The 20,865-nt window shown below is 45.1% G+C and overlaps 1 protein-coding gene across 1 annotated transcript; it reads left to right on the forward strand.

The window, feature by feature from the left end:
- The first annotated feature begins 1,787 nt into the window (after window positions 1–1,787).
- LOC144599820 (cation channel sperm-associated protein 3-like) lies at window positions 1,788–20,345 on the forward strand. Its single transcript, XM_078411070.1, is given in 8 exon segments — window positions 1,788–1,876; window positions 3,659–3,809; window positions 6,778–7,008; window positions 8,677–8,859; window positions 16,861–17,007; window positions 17,009–17,206; window positions 18,261–18,418; window positions 20,190–20,345. Coding segments are annotated over 8 exon segments (1,260 nt in total). The 3' UTR covers window positions 20,293–20,345.
- The last annotated feature ends 520 nt before the right edge of the window (window positions 20,346–20,865 follow it).

The raw sequence follows: 20,865 nt of genomic DNA on the forward strand, positions 1-20,865 counted from the left end.
AGCCATGATTGAATGGCAGAGTAGACTTGATGGGCCGAATGGCCTAATTCTTCTCCTATCACTTATGATCTAATGATCTTGTACGCTACCTGAGTCCGGGTACTCCGGTTAACTCCCACATTCCAAAGATGTACAGGTTTATAGGTTAACTGGCTTATGTAAATTGTAAATTGTCCCTAGTGTATGGGATAGTGGTAGTGGACGAGGTGATGGGTGGTCGGCGAGGACTTGGTGGGCCGTAGGGCCTGTTTCCCCGCTGTACCTCTATAGTCTAAAGACTGAGGAAAGAAAAGGAATGGCCAAAATTCACTTTATACTAAAAGAAAACACAATTGAAGACTTCCAGCACGTACCAGTTGTCGAGCAGCAGGAGGGCTTTCAACAAGTTTAATAGCCTGAGAGTCGCTGAAAGCATCTTGCTGCTGAGATGGAAGAAATCTATCTGGTGAAGGCCTGGAGAGTGTCAGGGCCTCTAGTGATGAGTGTGGCTACTCATGACTGGATTAAGTCCCACAAACAAAACAGTTGAAATAATATGTTATAGGAAGGAACTGCAGATACCGGTTTAAACCGAAGATAGAGACAAAAAGCTGGAGTAACTCGACGGATCACACAGCATCTTTGGAGAAAAGGAAAGGGTGATGTTTCGGGTCGAGACCGTTCTTCAGACTGCGGTCTTCTCTCTGAAGTAGGGTCTCGACCTGAAATGCCAACTATTCCTTTTCTCCAGAGATGCTGTCTGACCCGCTGAGCTACTCCAGTATATTGTGTCTGTCTTCAGTTGAAATAACACCTTTGTTTTACTGTCAAAGTTGTCAATTTGTTTTTGAAATTATTTGAAATAAAATGTCAGACCACGGAGAGAATTCAAAAATCGGAGGTGCAAAAGGACTTGCGAGTGTATGGTGCAGGATTCCCAAAAAGGTTAATTTGTAGTGTGTCAAAAGGAACAGCAAATGCTGGTACATCACAAAGATAGACACAAAGTGCTGGAATTCTGGTAATTGGCTAGGTGGTAATTGGCTGGGTTGGATTAAACAACAGTCAACAGTCAACAACAGAGCTTTATTTGTCATTCGGTACCAAGGTACCGAACGAAATTACATAGCAGTCACACAAAAAAAAAGAACACAAGACACAACACAAACGTCCATCACAGTGACTCCAAACACCCCCTCACTGTGATGGAGGCAACAAAACTTCCACTCTCTTCCCCACGCCCACGGACAGACAGCTCGTCCCCGACCGACCTAAACTAAACTAAAACTAAGTTTTTAGTTAAGACTAAACTAAACTAAAACTAAGCGAAAATGAAACTAAACTATCTTATCTTCACTCTCAGTGTGAAGAAGGGTCTCAACCCAAATTCCTTTTCTCCAGAGCTGCTGTCTGACCCGCTGAGTTAGTCCAGTAATTGTGTCTTTCTTCAATATAAATTGTTGGAGATACATATGTGACATTCACTGCAATGTTGCAAAATATTCTCTTTCCCTTCTGTCTATTTATTTTGGAATGCCTGTGCATCATAATCGATTGCATGGTTTCTTTATGTAATGTTCTGTGACATGTGGCTCATATTCTATAACAGTCTTAATAATTATTAACCCGCACATTATACACCGGTACTGGCTTGTCATATTGTTATGAATGAATTTTACTTTTGTAGCCAAATCGTAAACTTCGAAGAAAACATTAACATTTCCGATTGAAACCGATCAATGAGTAAAAGGAAGAGCCAGTTAAACATAATTACAAGTCTCTGAGCAGCAAAACGTACCATTATCAAAATGTCTTTCAAAGTTCCAATCCACCCTTTAGCCACAAATGCCTCTGGTGAGAAGAAGAGTTTTGAAACCAGTGTTTACAGAAACATGCGGTAAGTCAAGGCAAGATACGGACATTCACTTGCTTCACAGAAAGAAGCTGTTAGTTTAGGCAGATAGACACAAAACGCTGGAGTAACTCAGCGGGACAGGCAGCATCTCTGGAGAGAAGGTATGGGTGACGTTTCGGGTCGAGACCCTTCTTCAGATTGAGAGGCAGGGGGAAGGGTGGCTTGAGATAAGGAAGGGTGAGGTGAGAAAATGACAGGTCAAAGCAGATGTTGATCAAGGAAATGGTTCATTGTTAGCTGGGGGGAAGGTGACAACGAGGCATATTGTACATTCAGTAACATGAATCAGAGAACTAGGGTGGGGAGAGAAGGGGAAAGCAAGGGTTACTTGAAGTTAGAGAAGTCAATATTCAGACTGCTGGGTTGTAAGCCTGTTAGTTTAGACAATAGACAATAGACAATAGGTGCAGGAGTAGGCCATTCAGCCCCTCGAGCCAGCACCGCCATTCAATGCGATCATGGCTGATCACTCTCAATCAGTACCCCGTTCCTGCCTTCTCCCCATACCCCCTCACTCCGCTATCCTTAAGAGCTCTATCCAGCTCTCTCTTGAAAGCATCCAACGAACTGGCCTCCACTGCATTCTGAGGCAGAGAATTCCACACCTTCACCACTCTCTGACTGAAAAAGTTCTTCCTCATCTCCGTTCTAAATGGCCTATCCCTTATTCTTAAACTGTGGCCCCTTGTTCTGGACTCCCCCAACATTGGGAACATGTTTCCTGCCTCTAATGTGTCCAATCCCCTAATTATCTTATATGTTTCAATAACCAGCACCCATATATGTTTAGTTCAGTTTAGAGACACAGCGTAGAAACAGGCCCTTCGGCCCACTGAGTTTGCGCCATCTAGCGATCAACCGTGTACTAGTTATTACTGGAAACATCCTTTCTACATCCACGCTAACTAGGCCTTTCATTATGCTGTAGGTTTCTATGAGATCCCCCCCCCCCCCCACCTCATCCTACTAAAGTTTATCAAATACAGGTCCCAGGAGCCTTCAAACACTCATCATTCGTTAACCCAATCATCCTGGGGATCATTCTCATAAATCTCCTCTGGACCCTCTCCAAAGCTAGCACACCCGTCCTCGGATATAGGGCCCAAAACTGCACACAATACTCCAAATGTGAGTTTGGACTTTAGACATCAGAGATACAGCGTGGAAACAGGCCGTTTGGCTCACCAAGTCCGCAACGACCAGCGATCGGCCATACACTAATTCTATCCTGTACACTAGGGGCAATTTACAGAAGCTAATTGACCTACAAACCTTTTTAAGTTTAGTTTAGAGATACAGCAAGGAAACAAGCCCTTCGGCCCACCGAGCCCACGCCCACCGGCGATCACTAGCACTATCCTACACACTAAGGAAAAATTTACACTCTTTAAGGAAGCCAATTCAAACCTGTATGCCTTTGGAGAGTGGGAGGAAACCGGAGCACCCAGAGAAAACCCATGAGGTCACAAGGAGAACGTACAACCAGCACCCATAGTCAGGATTGAACCCGGTTCTTTGGCACTGTAAGGCAGCAACTCTACCGCTGTGCCACCGTGCCGCTCAACCAGCAAGTCTTTGAAGTCTGGGAGGAAACCGGAGCACCCGGAGAAAACCCACGAGGTCCCAGTCAGAACGTGCAAACTCTGTACAGACAGCAGTCAGGATGGAACCCAAATGCCTGACGCAGGAAGGCAGCAACCCTTCTGCTGCGCCACTGTGCCACCCTCTGTTCTTACATTTTGTCTGATTTTTTTTCTCCTCTAGGAAAGACTTTTTGTTCCATGGCTACATTAAAAGGCTTTTGAAGAGCTGGATTTTCAAATGGTTCATCTTCACCGCCATTATTGCAAATTCCCTTTTCCTGGCCATCGCGACCAATTACAAAATGGAGTACAAGTTTTTTATTTTCTTTAATGTAAGATAAAAGCGATATTTTGCAAATGTGTTTACATGGCTGAATATGCTATGGTTTTGATGGTTTCTCTCAAAGCGACCTAGTTTAGTTTATTATTGTAAACTGCGTGCACTGAGGTACAATGAAAAGATTTTCGTTGCCTGCTATCCAGTCAGAGAAAAGACTGTACATGATGACTATCACTCCTCCACTCCCCGCACGCCAGAGGTAATTTACGATGGCCAATTACGATGGCACGGTGGCGCAGCGGTAGAGTTGCTGCCTTACAGCAAATGCAGCGTCGGAGACTCAGGTTCGATCCTGACTACGGGCGCCGTCTGTACGGAGTTTGTACGTTCTCCCCGTGACCTGCGTGGGTTTTCTCCGAGATCTTCGGTTTCCTCCCACACTCCAAAGACGTATAGATTTGTAGGTTAATTGACTGGGTAAATGTAAAAATTGTCCCTAGTGAGCTAGATAGAGCTCTTAAGGATAGCGGAGTCAGGGGGTATGGGGAGAAAGCAGGAACGGGGTATTGATTGAGAATGATCAGCCATGATCACATTGAATGGCGGTGCTGGCTCGAAGGGCCGAATGGCCTACTCCTGCACCTATTGTCTATTGTGTATTGTCTATTGTCTATTGTGTGTAGGATAGTGTTAACGCGCGGGGATCGCTGGGCGGCGCGGAGTCGGTGGGCCGAAGAGCCTGTTTCCGTGTTGTATCTCTAAATCTAAAATCTAAAATTAACCGACACACCCGCACATCTTTGGGATGTGGGAGGGGGCCAGTGCACCTGGAGGAAACCCACGCGGTCACAGTGAGAACGTGCAAACTCCACGCAGACAGCCCCCGAAGTCAGGATCCAACTCAGGTCTCTGGCGCTATGAGGCAGCAGCTCTACCAGCTGTGTCACCATGACACCCTATAGGGACTAAGTGCCAGAGGTGGTAGTGGAGGCAGGTACTATAACAGCATTTAAAAGACACTTGGACAAGTACGTGGCTAGAACATTTTTAGATGGATGTGGGCCAAACGTGGGCAGGTGGTGTGGATGGGGCATCTTGATCTGCCTGGGTGAGTACATAACTTCATGTTATAGGAGCAGAATTAGACTATTCTGCCATTCAATCATGGCTTATCTATCTTTTTCTGTCAACCCCATTCTCCTGCCTTCTCACCATGACCCCTGACACTTGTACAATTCAAGAGAGAGTTAGATTTAGGTCTTAGGGATAAAGGAATCAAGGAATTTGGGGAAAAAGCAGGTACTGATTTTAGATGATCAGCCATGATCATATTGAATGTTGGCTTGAAGGACCGAATGGCCTACTCCTGCGCCGATTTTTCTATGTTTCTGTTTCCATGTTTAATCAATGATAATACACTTAAAAAAAAAAGAAAAGCAATAGCTTCATTGGCTATATTTAAGAGGGAGTTAGATGTGGCCCTTTTTGCTAAAGGGATCAGGGGGTATGGAGAGAAGGCAGGTGCGGGTTAATGAGCTGGATGATCAGCCATGATCATATTGAAAGGCGGTGCAGGCTCGAAGGGCCGAATGGCCTACTCCTGCACCTATTTTCTATGTTTCTATGTTTACATATTTAATTATGAAAGAGGATAGAGTACTCCAACAATTGAAAATATTTGTCTTGTGTAGCTCAAGTATTTAATGGATGTGTAAGTTTTTTGTTAGAACTCTGTCATAGAGTCATATATCGTGGAAATAGGCCCTTCGGCCCAACTTGCCCACGCCGACCAACATGCCCCAACTACACTAGTCCCATTTGTAGATCAATCGCTATTGCTGACTTGATCCATACCTGGTGTTTCCTATTGCCGACCTGATCCCTGATCCACGCCAGGTTTTCCACTGGGCCATGTAGTGCTATGCAACTAGCTGGTGGGAGTGTGATCCACGATGTGAAACCTTACGGAGACTAATGCCATGGTCTCAATAGACAATAGACAATAGGTGCAGGAGTAGGCCATTCAGCCCTTCGAGCCAGCACCGCCATTCAATGCGATCATGGCTGATCACTATCAATCAGTACCCCGTTCCTGCTTTCTCCCCATACCCCCTCACTCCGCTATCCTTAAGAGCTCTATCCAGCTCTCTCTTGAACGCATCCAACGAACTGGCCTCCACTGCCTTCTGAGGCAGAGAATTCCACACCTTCACCACCCTCTGACTGAAAAAGTTCTTCCTCATCTCCGTTCTAAATGGCCTACCCCTTATTCTCAAACTGTGGCCCCTTGTTCTGGACTCTCCCAACATTGGGAACATGTTATCTGCCTCTAATGTGTCCAATCCCCTAATTATCTTATATGTTTCAATAAGATCCCCCCTCATCCTTCTAAATTCCAGTGTATACAAGCCCAATCGCTCCAGCCTTTCAACATACGACAGTCCCGCCATTCCGGGAATTAATCTAGTGAACCTACGCTGCACGCCCTCCATAGCAAGAATATCCTTCTCTGTATGTAATCTTAATAAAGTACCTTTTGTGAAGTTTAACGGCTTATGGTTAACGCTGTTTCTTACACCATTGCCCTTGCTTGGCCCACCTCCCTCTAAATCTATCCTGTCCATGTACCTGTCCAGGTGTCTCATATGTAGGCAGGTAGTAGTACCTGCCTCAACTGCCTCCTCTGACAGCTCGTTCTATACAACCACCGCCCTTTATGTAAAAATGTTACCCCTCAGGTTCCTATTCAATCTTTTCCTCCTCACCTTAAACCCATGTCCTCTGGTTCTATGATTTCCCATACTCTGGGGGTAAAACACTTTACCCCCATCTACTCCTCTCATGATCTTGTACACCTCCACAAGATCACTCCTCATCCTCCTGCACTCCAAGGAATGAAGTCCCCACCCTCTCCCTGGAGCTCAGGCCCTCATGTCCTGACAACATCCTCGGCGATCGCCCTCTGCAACTTGACTGGATTTAATTTTTCAATCTCAATTAATTTGTTTTCTCTTGTCTAGGTGGCTGAACAGCTGTTCTTGGCAATTTATACTGTGGAGTTCTTAGCGAAGATTTACGTTGACCCAATTAAATACTGGAAAACTGGATTCAATGTATTTGACTTCATCGTGCTGTTGTTATCTTACATCCTGCGCTTCTTTCTCATAAGAAATTCACGCATTATGTCCTGGTTTCATATCGTGCGGCCGCTTAGGATTCTCAGGACCATCTCACTTGTCCGTGGCTTGCAGGTAAATCACATTAGCTTAGTTTCGTTTAGAGATGCAGCGTGGAAACAGGCCCTTTGGCCCACGGAATCCACACCGACCAACGATCCCCATGCATTCACACTATCCTACATACACATTGGGGACAATTTACAATTTACACTGATACCAGCCAATTAACCAAAAACCTGTACGTCTTTGGAGTGAGGGAGGAAACCGAAGATCTCGGAGAAAACACACACAGTCACGGGGAGAACGTACAAACACCGTACGAACAGCACCCATAGCTGGGATCGAACATGGGTCTCAGGCGCTGCAAGCGCTGTAAGGCAGCAACTCTACCACTGCGCCACCCTCATGTTGATCATTATTGAAGCATTATTGATCGATTGAAGGATGTAGCATGGTACAGGCCACAAAGTGCTGGAGCAACTCAGCAGGTCAAGTAGTATCTCTGGACAACATGCATCGGTGATGTTTCAGCTCGGGACCCCTCTTCTGATTCAGTGCAGTTTAGTTTATTGTCACATGGACCGAGGTTCAATGAAGAGCTTTTGTTGTGTGCTAACCAGTCAACAGAAAGACAATGCATGATTACAATCGAGCTATTTACAGTGAATGGACACATGATAAGTGAATAACGTTTAGTGCAAAGTAAAGCCAGTAAAGACTGATCACAGATAGTCTGAATAGTGTAAGAAAATAACTGCAGATGCTGGTACAAATCGAAGGTATTTATTCACAAAATGCTGGAGTAACTCAGCAGGTCAGGCAGCATCTCAGGAGAGAAGGAATGGGTGACGTTTCGGGCCGAGACCCTTCTTCAGATAGTCTGAGGGTCACCAACGAAGTAGATAGTAGTTCAGGACTGCTCTCTATTTGTGGTAGGATGGTTCAGTTGCCTGATAACAGCTGGGAACGGGGTACTGATTGAGAATGATCAGCCATGATCACATTGAATGGCGGTGCTGGCTCAAAGGGCCGAAAGGCCTACTCCTGCACCTATTGTCTATTGTCTATTGTCTATTGGAAGAGATGTTAGTCAAACTCTTGAGCCGAAATGTCACCTATCCATGTTCCCCAGAGATGCTGACTGTTCTGCTTAGTTACTCCAGCACTTTGTATCTTTTTGTGCATTAACCAGCATCTGCAATTCTTTGTCTGTACACGGAAACAGGCCCTTCGGCCTACCGAGTCCACATTGACTCAATTACCCGTTGTCACTAGTTTTGTATTGTTTCACTTTTGCATCCACTCCCTGCACATAAAGTCATAGCATCATAGTGTCTAAGGCACCGGAACAGGCCCTACGGCCCAACTTGTCCATGCCGACCAAGATGTCCCATCTGCTGGTCCCAGCTGCTCGTGTTTGGCCCTTACCCCTCTAAATTTTGCTATCCACGTACCTGGCCACGTACATGACCCTTGTGACTGCGCGGGTTTCCTGCATGTGCTCTGGTTTCCTCTCACATCGAGCTCAGGATCGAACCTGGGTCTCTGGAGCTGTGAGGCAGCATCTCTACCAGCTGAGCCACTGCGTTGCACGTATAAGGAAAATGCTATAGTTCCAGCAGATATAGAAGTTGAAGTCAATCCCAAGCACAAAATAAAATGGCACTCATTCTTTGAAATTGTGTACAGTCCTTGTATTTTGCTGGAATGAACGATTGATTTTATCTTCCTGTTCTCTAGGTCTTGTTTGGTGCCTTGGTGAGAACGCTTAAAAATGTCGTTTTCGTCCTGTTCCTCCTCTTCTTGTTGATGACAGTTTTTGCACTGATTGGATACAACTTCTATGGAAATGCAAAACATGGCGACTTTGAAAACTGGGGTAGCCTTAAATCCGCATACTTCACACTCTTCAGTTTAGTGACGGTAATGGAATATTGCAGCTTTAATTCATTGAAAAAGTACAGTCAAATTAACAATGCTTGAATTATAGATTCATCCAGCACGGAAACAGGCCCTTTGGCCCAACTCGCCCATGCCATCCAAGTTGCCCAATCTAAGCTGGTCCCATTTTCCTGCACTTAGCCCATACCCCCCCTCCAAGCATGTCCTATCTGTGAGCCTGTCCAGGTGTCTTTTTAATGCTGCTAACATTCCTGCCTCAACTACCTCTTCTGAAAGTTCCTTCCACATACCCACCACCCTCTGAGTGAAAAAGTTGCCCCTCAGTCAGCTATTAAATTTTGCCTCTCTCACCTTGAACCTCTGTCCATTGGTACTTGATTCCCCCACCCTGGGTAAAAGACTCTGTGCATTCACACTATCTATTCCCAGGTTGATTTTATACACCACTGTAAGATCACTCTCAGCCACCTGCGCTCCAAGGAATAAAGTCCGAGCCAGCCCCATCATTCCCTACAGCTCAGGACCTCGAGTCCCGGCAACATCCTCATAAATCTTCACTGCACTCTTTCCAGCTTAATGACATTCTCTCTACAGTGGTAGACACAAAATGCTGGAGTAACTCAGCGGGTCAGGCAGCTTCTCAGGAGAGAAGGAATGGGTGACGTTTCGGGTCGAGACCCTTCTTCAGACTGACGTTTCAGGTCGAGACCCTTCTTCTACAGTGAAGTAACCAAGACTGAACACAATACTCCAAACGCAGCCTCAAAGTGCATGAATCTAAATAATAGATTTTTAAAGAAAAAGACATTGTCTTAGATTTCGGTAACATCTATTATTTTTGATTGAAGTTACAGACTCGGTTTGGTTGGTAATAGATTTGTTTCTGCACCTGAACATTGTGGACTGTAAACTAAAGCAATAATTGGGCTGGCACTCTCCTAACACACGAAGGGAGAGCTGCATTTCCTCATGCAGGGAACGCAAAGTACTGGAGTAAGTTAGTGGGTCATGCAGCATCTCTGGAGGACATGGATAAATGACATTTTGGGTCAGGACCCTTCTTCAGACTGTTAGGTGACGTTTCAGGATGGAACCCTTCCTCAGACTCAGATGGGCGACGTTTCGGGTTGGGACCCTTCTGCACACTGCTCCTCATTTTCCCCAGAGGTGCTGCCTGACCTGCTGGGTTGCTCCAGTACTTTGTATTCTACGCAAGATTCCAGCATCTGCAGCTCCTTGTGTCTACATTCCCTGATGCAGAGTTGTCTGAGAAATACTTGAAGATTGGAATACCTTCTAGAAGGACGTAATAGATCCCATTTTTAGGTTCCTTTTATCTCTCCATTTAGAAAAAACCCCAACCTCTTTCTACTCTTCGTGGGCCCTTGTCGGATGACAATTAGACACTAATTTCATCTACATTAAAAACAGTGATTATATTTTACAAAGCATTTAATTGCCTGGAAGATTGACTAAGTTTATGAAAGGTGTTATGTTTTTCTTTTCTTGCTTCGTATTAGGTATCCATAATACCTTTGTATTTAAGAATATGGAATCTAGTGGAGATAACATTCTGATAGATACTAGCGACCAAATTTGAAATCTTTAGACTTTAGAGATACAGTGTGGAAATAGACCCTTTGGCCCACCGAGTCAGTGTCGACCAGGTGATCACCCCATGCAGTAGCACTAATCCTACACACTAGGGACAATTTGCTGAAGTCGATTAACCTACAAATTGGCACGTCTTTGGAATGTGGGAGGAATCTGGAGCACCTGGAGAAAACCCATGCGGTCAAAGAACGTACAAACAACGTACAGACAACCCCCCCTAGTCAGGATCAAACCCTACCACTGCGCCACCGTGTCGCCCTCATATTGATCATTATTGAAGCATTATTGATCGATTGAAGGATGTAGCATGGTACAGGCCACAAAGTGCTGGAGCAACTCAGCAGGTCAAGCAGTATCTCTGGACAACATGCATCGGTGATGTTTCAACTCGGGACCCCTCTTCTGATTCAGTGCAGTTTAGTTTATTGTCACATGGACCGAGGTTCAGTGAAGAGCTTTTGTTGCGTGCTAACCAGTCAACAGAAAGACAATGCATGATTACAATCGAGCTATTTACAGCGTATGGACACATGATAAGTGAATAACGTTTAGTCTCTGGTGCACAACCCAGGTCTCTGGTGCTGTGAGGCAGCAACTCTACCGCTGCACCACTGTGCCAGCTGCGATCCAAATATCACAATCAGAATGTCTTTAGCTATGACAGGAAGGGTGCAAAGTTCCATAGCAACTCAGCGAGTCAGGCAGCATCACTGGACAACGTGGATAGATATGAAGAAAGACTGGATAGACTCGGCTTGTACTCGCTGGAATTTAGAAGATTGAGGGGGGATCTTATAGAAACTTACAAAATTCTTAAGGGGTTGGACAGGCTAGATGCAGGAAGATTGTTCCTGATGTTGGGGAAGTCCAGAACAAGGGGTCACAGTTTAAGGATAAGGGGGAAGTCTTTTAGGACCGAGATGAGAAAGTTTTTTTTCACACAGAGAGTGGTGAATCTGTGGAATTCTCTGCCACAGAAGGTAGTTGAGGCCAGTTCATTGGCTATATTTAAGAGGGAGTTAGATGTGGCCCTTGTGGCTAAAGGGATCAGGGGGTATGGAGACAAGGCAGGTACGGGATACTGAGTTGGATGATCAGCCATGATCATATTGAATGGCGGTGCAGGCTCAAAGGGCCGAATGGCCTACTCCTGCACCTATTTTCTATGTTTCTATGACGTTTCGGGTCGAGACAACTCTTCAGACTTCTTCAGGAATGGTGCTTATTTGTTAGGCTTTACATTGCTCCTTCGAAGTATTTGCTCATACAGAATTACTGGGCAAAAATTGATCCTGACCATGGGTGCTGCCTGTACGGAGTTTGTACGGTCTCCCCGTGACCGCGTGGGTTTTCTCCGAGATCCACTCCAAAGACGTACAGGTTTGTAGGTTGATTGGCTTCGGTAAAGATTGTAAATTGCAAATTGTCCCGAATGGTTAGGAGAATGCTAGTGTACGGGGATCGGTCGACGTGGACTTAGCGGGCGAAAAGGCCTGTTTCCGTGCTGTATTTCTAAACTAAACTAAACTAAACTAAATTGCCTAGCTCCACGGAGGGAAATCTCTAGAGGTTAGCAAAGGGGGCAGGAACCACATGCTGGGCTTTGGCATCTGCCTGGCCTGCTTTGCAACATGAAGTAAGCATACAGGGCTGAGGAAATATGTCTTCTCAGTTTCAAGAGGTAATACCAGCAACCTCAGTACAGTTGAACCGGTGATTTTCCTGGCCTTTTTGGCTCAGATTCAACCACCCACAAAGCATCAATGAGAGCTGAAAGATTCTGTTTGCAAGTCGTGAGCGAACATATTAATTAAATAATATGACTGAGAGCCCTGAGATGGAATTGGTACACATAACTTTTATTTTGTTTGTTTTCAACAACTTCTGGCAAACAATTGAATTATCGAAATTGGCAAGGCTTCACCTCTTAACACCAAGGGTAATAATTATTCTAACCTGTAGGCTTTGTGTGACAAATTCTTCAGTTAATTTCTTTGCTAGGCTTTAGAGATACAGCGTGGAAACAGGCCATTCGGCCCGCCGAGTCTGCGCCGACCAGCGATCCCCACACACTTGGGACAATTTACCAAGCCAATTAACCTGCACTTCTCTGGAGTGTGGGAGGAAACTGGAGCTCTTGGAGAAAACCCACACAGGTCACGGGAAGAACGTACAAACTCTGTACAGACAAGCACCCGTAGTCAGGATCAAACCAGGGTCTCTGGCGCTGTAAGGCAGCAACTCTACCGCTGCGCCACCGCGCCACCACTGTGGGTGCTTCAGTTTCCTCCTACATCCCAAAGACATGGGTGTTTGTAGATTTACAATATTGGCCTCTGTTGGGGGTGCGAATTGTTGGGGGTGCGAATGAGAAAGTGGGATAGCATAAAACCAGTGGGAACGGGCGATGGATGGTTGGTGTGGACTCAGTTGGCCGAAGGGCCTGTTTCCACGCTGTATCTTTCACTCAAAACAAAAGCACCTGAGGTCAGGTTGGAACCCGGGTCTCTGACACTATGAGGTGGTGGCCCTTTCAGCTGAGCTACTTCTACTGCCTCTGATTTGAGTTATAGACAATAGACAATAGACAATAGGTGCAGGAGGAGGCCATTCGACCCTTTTAGCCAGCACCGCCATTCAATGTGATCATGGCTGATCATTCTCAATCAGTACCCCGTTCCTGCCTTCTCCCCGTACCCCCTGACTCCGCTATCTTTAAGAGCTCTATCTACCTCTCTCTTGAATGCATTCAGAGAATTGGCCTCCACTGCCTTCTGAGGCAGAGAATTCCACAGATTCATAACTCTCTGACTGAAAAAGTTTTTCCTCATCTCCGTTCTAAATGGCGTACCCCTTATTCTTAAATTGTGGCCCCTTGTTCTGGACTCCCCCAACATTGGGAACATGTAAGGGGTTTCTGCGCCGAGCTTTCGCCCGACCTAAGGTCCCCGTGCCTTGCTCTGATCCCTTGACCAGGCCGCGCACACTGGTTCCCCGTGAGTGGTTCGACCCACTCACCCCTTACGGTTCTAGACACTGGACTTAGATGCAGGAGCTCTTATAGTACAGAAAAATTCAACCAGACCAGATTTGAATACCAGAGTTTAAATGAAGAAGGCTTTTATTCAGCGCTTGGGACTATTGTCCATGAATATTTATACATTACTATATGACATACCTATTAAACACATATTTAATCACATGAATACCTTTGATTTATTAATCACAAAACGCACAGTTCACAAGACATATACCCGAATACCCTTTTCGCTGAATTCTTAAACACACACAGTTCCACAAGACATATACCCGAATACCTTCTTCGCTGAATTCTTAAACACACAGTTCCACAGGACATATACACGAATACCTTTTACTTATGAATTCTTAAAACACACAGTTCTACAAGACATATACACAACTGTAAGATGGGGAACATCGCAACATTGACCAACACATATTTTAATACACACCCAACGTTTATTCACAACCACCCTCCCCTCTACACTAAACTAAGTCCAGGATATGCAGGATTTGGAGTACATGCTCACCATGGGGTTATTACTGGGGTTACTGGCTGTTCGTTTTGCAGTATTTCTTCTCGAGTTGCGTGCCTGTTCCTCTCTCTTGCATCCGTTCTTCTTGCCTGTCGTTTCTTCCTCCTGCATTCGTTGACTTCCTTCTGACTCTCTTCTTGACTTCAGTTGACTTAACTTCCGACTTAACTTTTTCACCCAAAAGAAGTGGCCAGTTATACTATTTCTGACCCGTCCTATCTCCCGCCAGATCTTGGAATCTCTTTGTTCAAAAAGATATGTATGAGTTTTCTTCTGATCTGCGCTTATGTTCGGGGATACCGGGGATGGCCAGACGGTGTTAATTGGTATTTCGTTGTGAGGTGATGGGTGTTAACTGGTTTCCCATCACCTACCAGGTAGTTTTCTATGGGCTATTGTGCCCCCTTAGTGAGATGAACTGTTTAGGTCGGCTTGGGGCATTGTGAGTATGCTGATGTCAGCGCCCCAGTGTCTGGACTTCGACCTGGTTTCGTAGGTTTCTGCATGGCCAATACCCATCCTTTGTTCTGGCCGTGGCTTTGCAGAAACCTAGAGACTGGGTTGTAAGGTTTTTACTTTTTGTGGCTGGTCACGAGGTCCTGCGGCCATTTTAGGACCCACGGATTGTGACATCCTTTGTTAATCTGACCGCAGCCTTTCTCCGCTATCAGCCCCAGTCTCTCGTTTAAAATGTCCAAACTGCAGCTCTTTAGTTTGGTGTTGCTTTCCAAATGAGGGAAAACTTCTCAAATCTTACAAACATGTTTCCTGCCTCTAACGTGTCCAACCCCTTAATAATCTTATACGTTTCGATAAGATCCTTAATAATCTTATACGTTTCGATAAGATCCTTAATAATCTTATACGTTTCGATAAGGACTAATTAGGGGGGATTATGGACTAATGAGGGAGGAAGAAAAGTGGTTATTGTTGAAATTCCCACAGCAACTCTCCTAAACACTTCAATTGCAATTTTGAACTTTTTTTATGATGGTTACTCATGATATCTACAAAGGGTTTGTTAACATTATCCATAGGTTTGGAAGTTTCAATGGCGTGGTCCTTGATCACCTCCAGTATTCACATGGAAATGTGTCTGCTACAGTTTCCAGGTCTCCATGGGTGTATTATCACCGAATATAGTAAAATATTCCTTCTGTACCATCTAACGGGGAAGATAAAAGATTCCGTATAGGTTATTATTGTCGCGGGCACCGACAGACTGTGAAAAGCTATCCAATGTTATTTGGAAAATGATGCCAAAACGATTTTGGTTGCAAAAGTTAGAGTTGTGTTTGAAGGAACTGCAGAACTGTGGCACGGTAGCGTAGCGGTAGAGTTGCTGCTTTACAGCGAATGCAGCGCCGGAGACTCAGGTTCGATCCTGACTACGGGTGCTGCACTGTAAGGAGTTTGTACGTTCTCCCCGTGACCTGCGTGGGTTTTCTCCGAGATCTTCGGTTTCCTCCCACACTCCAAAGACGTACAGGTATGTAGGTTAATTGGCTGGGTAAATGTAAAAATTGTCCCTAGTGGGTGTAGGATAGTGTTAATGTACGGGGATCGCTGGGCGGCACGGACTTGGTGGGCCGAAAAGGCCTGTTTCCGGCTGTATATATATGATATGATATGATATGATATGATATGCTGGTTTATACTGAAAATGCTGGAGTATCTTATCGAAACGTATAAGATTATTAAGCGGTTGGACACGTTAGAGGCAGGAAACATGTTCCCAATGTTGGGGGTGTCCAGAACAAGGGGCCACAGTTTAAGAATAAGGGGTAGGCCATTTAGAACTGAGATGAGGAAAAACTTTTTCAGTCAGAGAGTTGTGAATCTGTGGAATCCTCTGCCTCAGAAGGCAGTGGAGGCCAATTCTCTGAATGCATTCAAGAGAGAGCTGGATAGAGCTCTTAAGGATAGTGGAGTCAGGGGGTATGGGGAGAAGGCAGGAACGGGGTACTGATTGAGAATGATCAGCCATGATCGCATTGAATGGCGGTGCTGGCTCGAAGGGCCGAATGGCCTCCTCCTGCACATATTGTCTATTGTCTATTGTCTAACTCAGCGGGACAGGCAGCATCTCTTGAGAAAAGGAATAGATGATGTTTCGGGTCGGAACCCTTCTTCATACTGAGCATGATGAAGTCTCAGTTCCACATTGATTGTGAAATGACTGTGGCTCAACCCGAGGAAAGGTTTTGACCCAAAACGTCACCTATTCCTTTTCTCCAGAGTTGCTGCCTGAAATGCTGAGTTACTCCAGCATTTTTGTGTCTATTGTGGGTGGCACAGTGGCGTAGCGGTAGAGTTACTGCATTACAGCATCAGAGACCCGGGTTCGATCCTGACCATGGGTGCTTGCTTGTACGGAGTTTGTACATTCTCCCCGTGATCTGCGTGGGTTTTCTCCGAGATCTTCGGTTTCCTCCCACACTCCAAAGACGTACAGGTTTGTAGGTTAATTGGCTTGGTATAAATGTAAAATGTAGACAGAATTGTCCCTGGTGTGTGTAGGGTATTGGTAATGTGCGGGGATCACTGTTCAGTGTGAACTCGGTGGGCCGAAGGGCCTGTTTCCATGCTGTATTTCGAAACTAAACTAAACTAAACATAAATAAAGTCCATTGGTCTGAAGAAGGGTCTCGACCCGAAACATCACCCATTCCTTCTCTCCAGAGATGCTGCCTGTCCCGCTGAGTTACTCCAGCATTTTGCGTCTATCTTCAATTTAAATCAGCATCTGCAGTTCTTTCCTAAACTAAAGATTTGTTGTGTGGAAAACCATAGCTATTTTTGAAAATCTTTAATGCGAAGAATTGTTGAGCTGTCTCCTGTTACTTCTCAGTTGGATGGCTGGACGGATCTGCGAGCTCAAACAGATGCCCGTGGTTTCAAGACAATCCAACTTTTCATCACTGGATTCATTTTGCTGGGGTGCTTCCTCTTCTTCAACCTCTTCGTTGGAGTGATCATCATCAATATCCGGGTAGGCGGTGTCTTCCACCTTCACCTTTCCTCAGCTAAAGCCTGCCCGATAAGGCCGTGACAATGAATTATATCTTCATTTGCAGGAAACAACTAGGGAGTTCAACAAAGGGCTCCAAGCTGAAAGAGAAACCACATTGATGGAAAAGAAACAAGCTGTAATCCAAAGGCAGCAAACTCATATCACAGAGATAATGGACAAACAGGTATTGAGCTCATTTTACTTTCACTGACTTCTACTACCTACCTCATTGGTGACCCTCAGACTATGATCAAACTTTACTGGCTTTACTTTGCACTAAACATTATTCCTTTATCGCGGAAACATAGAAACGTAGAAAATAGGTGCAGGAAGAGGCCATTTGGCCCTTCGAGCCAGCACCGCCATTCATTGTGATCATGGCTGATCATCCACAATCAGTAACCTGTGCCTGCCTTCTCCCCATATCCCTTGATTCCACTAACCCCTAGAGCTCTATCTAACTCTCTTTTAAATTCATCCAGTGAATTGGTCTCCACTGCCTTCTGTGGCGGAGAATTCCACAAATTCACAGCTCTCTGGGTGAAAAGGTTTTTTTCTCACCTCAGTTGTAACATGTATCTATATCTATACACCATGCTTCTTGTTTCTCTACACTGTAAATGGCTCGATTGTAATCATGTATTGTCTTCATTGGAGTCCTTGGGGGAGTCCAGAACCAGGGGTCACAGTTTAAGAATAAGGGGTAGGCTGTTGAGGACTGAGATGAGGAAAAACTTTTTCACCCAGAGAGTTGTGAACCTGTGGAATTCTCTCCCACAGAAGGCAGTGGAGGCCAATTCACTGGATGTTTTCAAGAGACAGTTAGATTTAGTTCTTAGGGCTAACGGAATCAAGAGATATGGAGGAAAAAGCAAGAAGGGGGTACTGATATTGGATGATCATCCATGATCATATTGAATGGTGTTGCTGGCTCAATGGACCCAATGGCCTACTCCTACATCTGTTTTCTATGTTTCTATGTCTTTCTGCTGACTTGATAGCACGCAACAAAAGCTTTTCACTGCACCTCAGTACACATGTCAGTAAACTAAACTGAACTGAATTGATCCTCAGATATAAATATATAGAGGGATAGCTGTTTAGATTTTGCTGATTAATAATACATGGTGACCAAGGAATTGGTGAGGACATTGGGCCAGGACAAAAAGAGAAAAAAATTACTCAAAATATTCAGCCGTTGGATGAAATTAATGTTCTCCCTGTGTCCTGCATTCCAGAAAACCAGCCAGTTTGAAAGCTTCTCTGAAATGATTGAAACATTCAAGCACACACTTCGTCACGATGATTTTGTGATGCTGGATGATCTGTGTTCCAGTCTGTCGTTCATAGATATTTACCTCTCGAGCCTCGACGAACAGGACAATACACTGTACAAGTGAGTAAGAAGGCACTTCATGTAGAATATACGTTTTATCTGTATCTCTAAGTCACCCTCCCCCTTGACCCTCAGTCTGAAGAAGGGCCTCGACCCGAACTATCACCCATTCTTTCTCTCTCCAGATGCTGCCTGTCCCTCTGAGTTCTCCAGTTTTTAGTGTCGCTGAGGTGCAGCGTGTGAGCATATAATTGCAGATACAGGTGCTTCATTTCACTATAGATATTCATGCGCACTAAAACAGAAGGGTGGCACAGTGACACACTGGTGGAGTTGCTGCCTCACAGTGCCAGAGACCCGGGTTCGATCCTGACTACGTTCTCCCTGAGACCACGCGGGTTTTCTCCGGGTACTCCAGTTTCCTCCCACACTCCAAAGACGTGCAGGTTTGTAGGTGAATTGGCTCTCAGTAAAAGTTGTAAATTGTTACCAGTGTGTAGGATAGTGCTAGCGTGCGGTATGACCGCAGTCTCGGTGGGCCGAAGGGCCTGTTTCTACGCTGTATCTCTAAAGTGTGAAATGTTAAACTGGATTGGACTAATGACCTCCAGTGTGTGAATGTGTGGATTCACTTGATGCTTATTTTAGGCCAAGCCATTCAGCGACTTGGTCTTTAGATCTTGCATTTAGCACAAGAGTATGTGCTCTGGTTTCCTCCCACATCCCAAAAGACGTGCAGGTTTGTAGGTTAATTGGCCTGTGGAAAATTGCCCCTAGTGTGTAGTGAATGGATGAGAATGTGGGATAACATAGAACTAGTGTGAATGGTAAATTGTGTAGGAAGGAATTGCAGATGCTGGCTTAAACCAAAGACAGACACAAAAAACTGGAGTAATTCAGCGGGACAGGCAGCATCTCTGGAGAGAAGGAATGGGTGATATTTCTGGTTGAGACTCTTCTTTAGACTAGTTTGGGATAAGGGAAATGAGAGGTATAGACAATGATGTCGAGAGATAAAGAACAATGAATGAAGGATATGTAAAAACGTAACGATGATAAAGGAAACAGGCCATTGTTAGCTGATTGTTGGGTGAAAATGAGAAGCTGGTGCGACTTTGGTGGGGGAGAGATAGAGAGAGAGGGAATGTTGGGGTTACTTGAAGTTAGAGAAATCAGTAGTCATACCACTGGGGTGTAAGCTGCCCAAGCAAAATATGAGGTGCTGTTCCTCCAATTTGCGCTGGGCCTCACTCTGACAATGGAGGAGACACACAACGGAAAGGTCAGTGTGGGAATGGGAAGGAGAATTAAAATGTTTAGCATCCAGAAGGGGTGATTGATGGTCAGCATGGACTCGGTGGGCAGAAGTGCCTGTTTCTGTGTTGTGTCTCTAAAATAACCAGAAGCTGTGCAATAGAATTATATTATGGTCTGGGGGTGCCGCAGTTCTATCAGAACACAGTGACAATAAAATGACAGGCTTCGCAATAGACAATAGACAATAGGTGCAGGAGGAGGCCATTCGGCCCTTCGTGCAACTGTAAACTTCTAGGCCTTTTCTTTAATGATTTAGTCAGAGGGAGGTGAATCTGTGGAATTCTTTGCCACAGATGGCTGTGGAGGCCAAGTCAATTAATATTTTTTAAGGCAGAGATAGATAGATTCTTGATTAGTACGGGTGTGGGGAGAAGGCAGGAGAATGGGGTTCGGAGGGAGAGATCGATCAGCCATGATTGAATGGCGGAATAGACTTGATGGGCCTAATTCCGCTCCTATCACTTATGAACATGAACTTATCTACAATATTTTCATAATGCTCCCTGTTCTCTAGATTACAACAACTTTACTTTGAAATATCGTATGTTCTGGGGAACATGTTGCTCGCAGAAAGGAAGGAAACGGATACAAGTGCAACTACGATGGAAATGACATGAAAAAGAAAACACTTATTGTTACACTATTTAATCTGAAGTTAAAAAGACTAATAAAAGCACAACAATATCAAGCTGTTGTGATTCTACCAAATTGATTCTCCCCAATGGCTATTAGTTTTAGTTTAGAAATACAGCGCGGAAACAGGCCCATCGAGTTCACACCGACCAACGATCCCCACATACTAACACTACCCTACACAAACTTGGGACAATTCACAATTTTACCAGAGCCAATTAACCTACAAACTTGTACGTCTTTGGAGTGTGGGAGGAAAACGAAGATCTCAGAGAAAACTCACGTAGGTCACGGGGAGAACGTACAAACTCCCGGTACTTTCTCCCCGTACAGACCGCGCCCGTAGTCAGGATCGAACTCAGGTCTCTGCTGCTGTAAGGCAGCAACTCCACCACTGCCCCACTGTGCCGCCCTGAATTAGTTCACTTGATTTGCGGCTTATGTTTCAGCACCCTCACCCGCGGGGGGTGGCAGAAACTCCCGACGAGCCATGGCCATACCTCGCTGGTCGGCTTGGACTCGGTGGGCCGAAGGGCCTGTTTTAACCCTGTATCTCT

Source organism: Rhinoraja longicauda, chromosome 14 (assembly GCF_053455715.1).
Source record: "Rhinoraja longicauda isolate Sanriku21f chromosome 14, sRhiLon1.1, whole genome shotgun sequence".
NCBI lineage: Eukaryota > Metazoa > Chordata > Chondrichthyes > Rajiformes > Arhynchobatidae > Rhinoraja > Rhinoraja longicauda.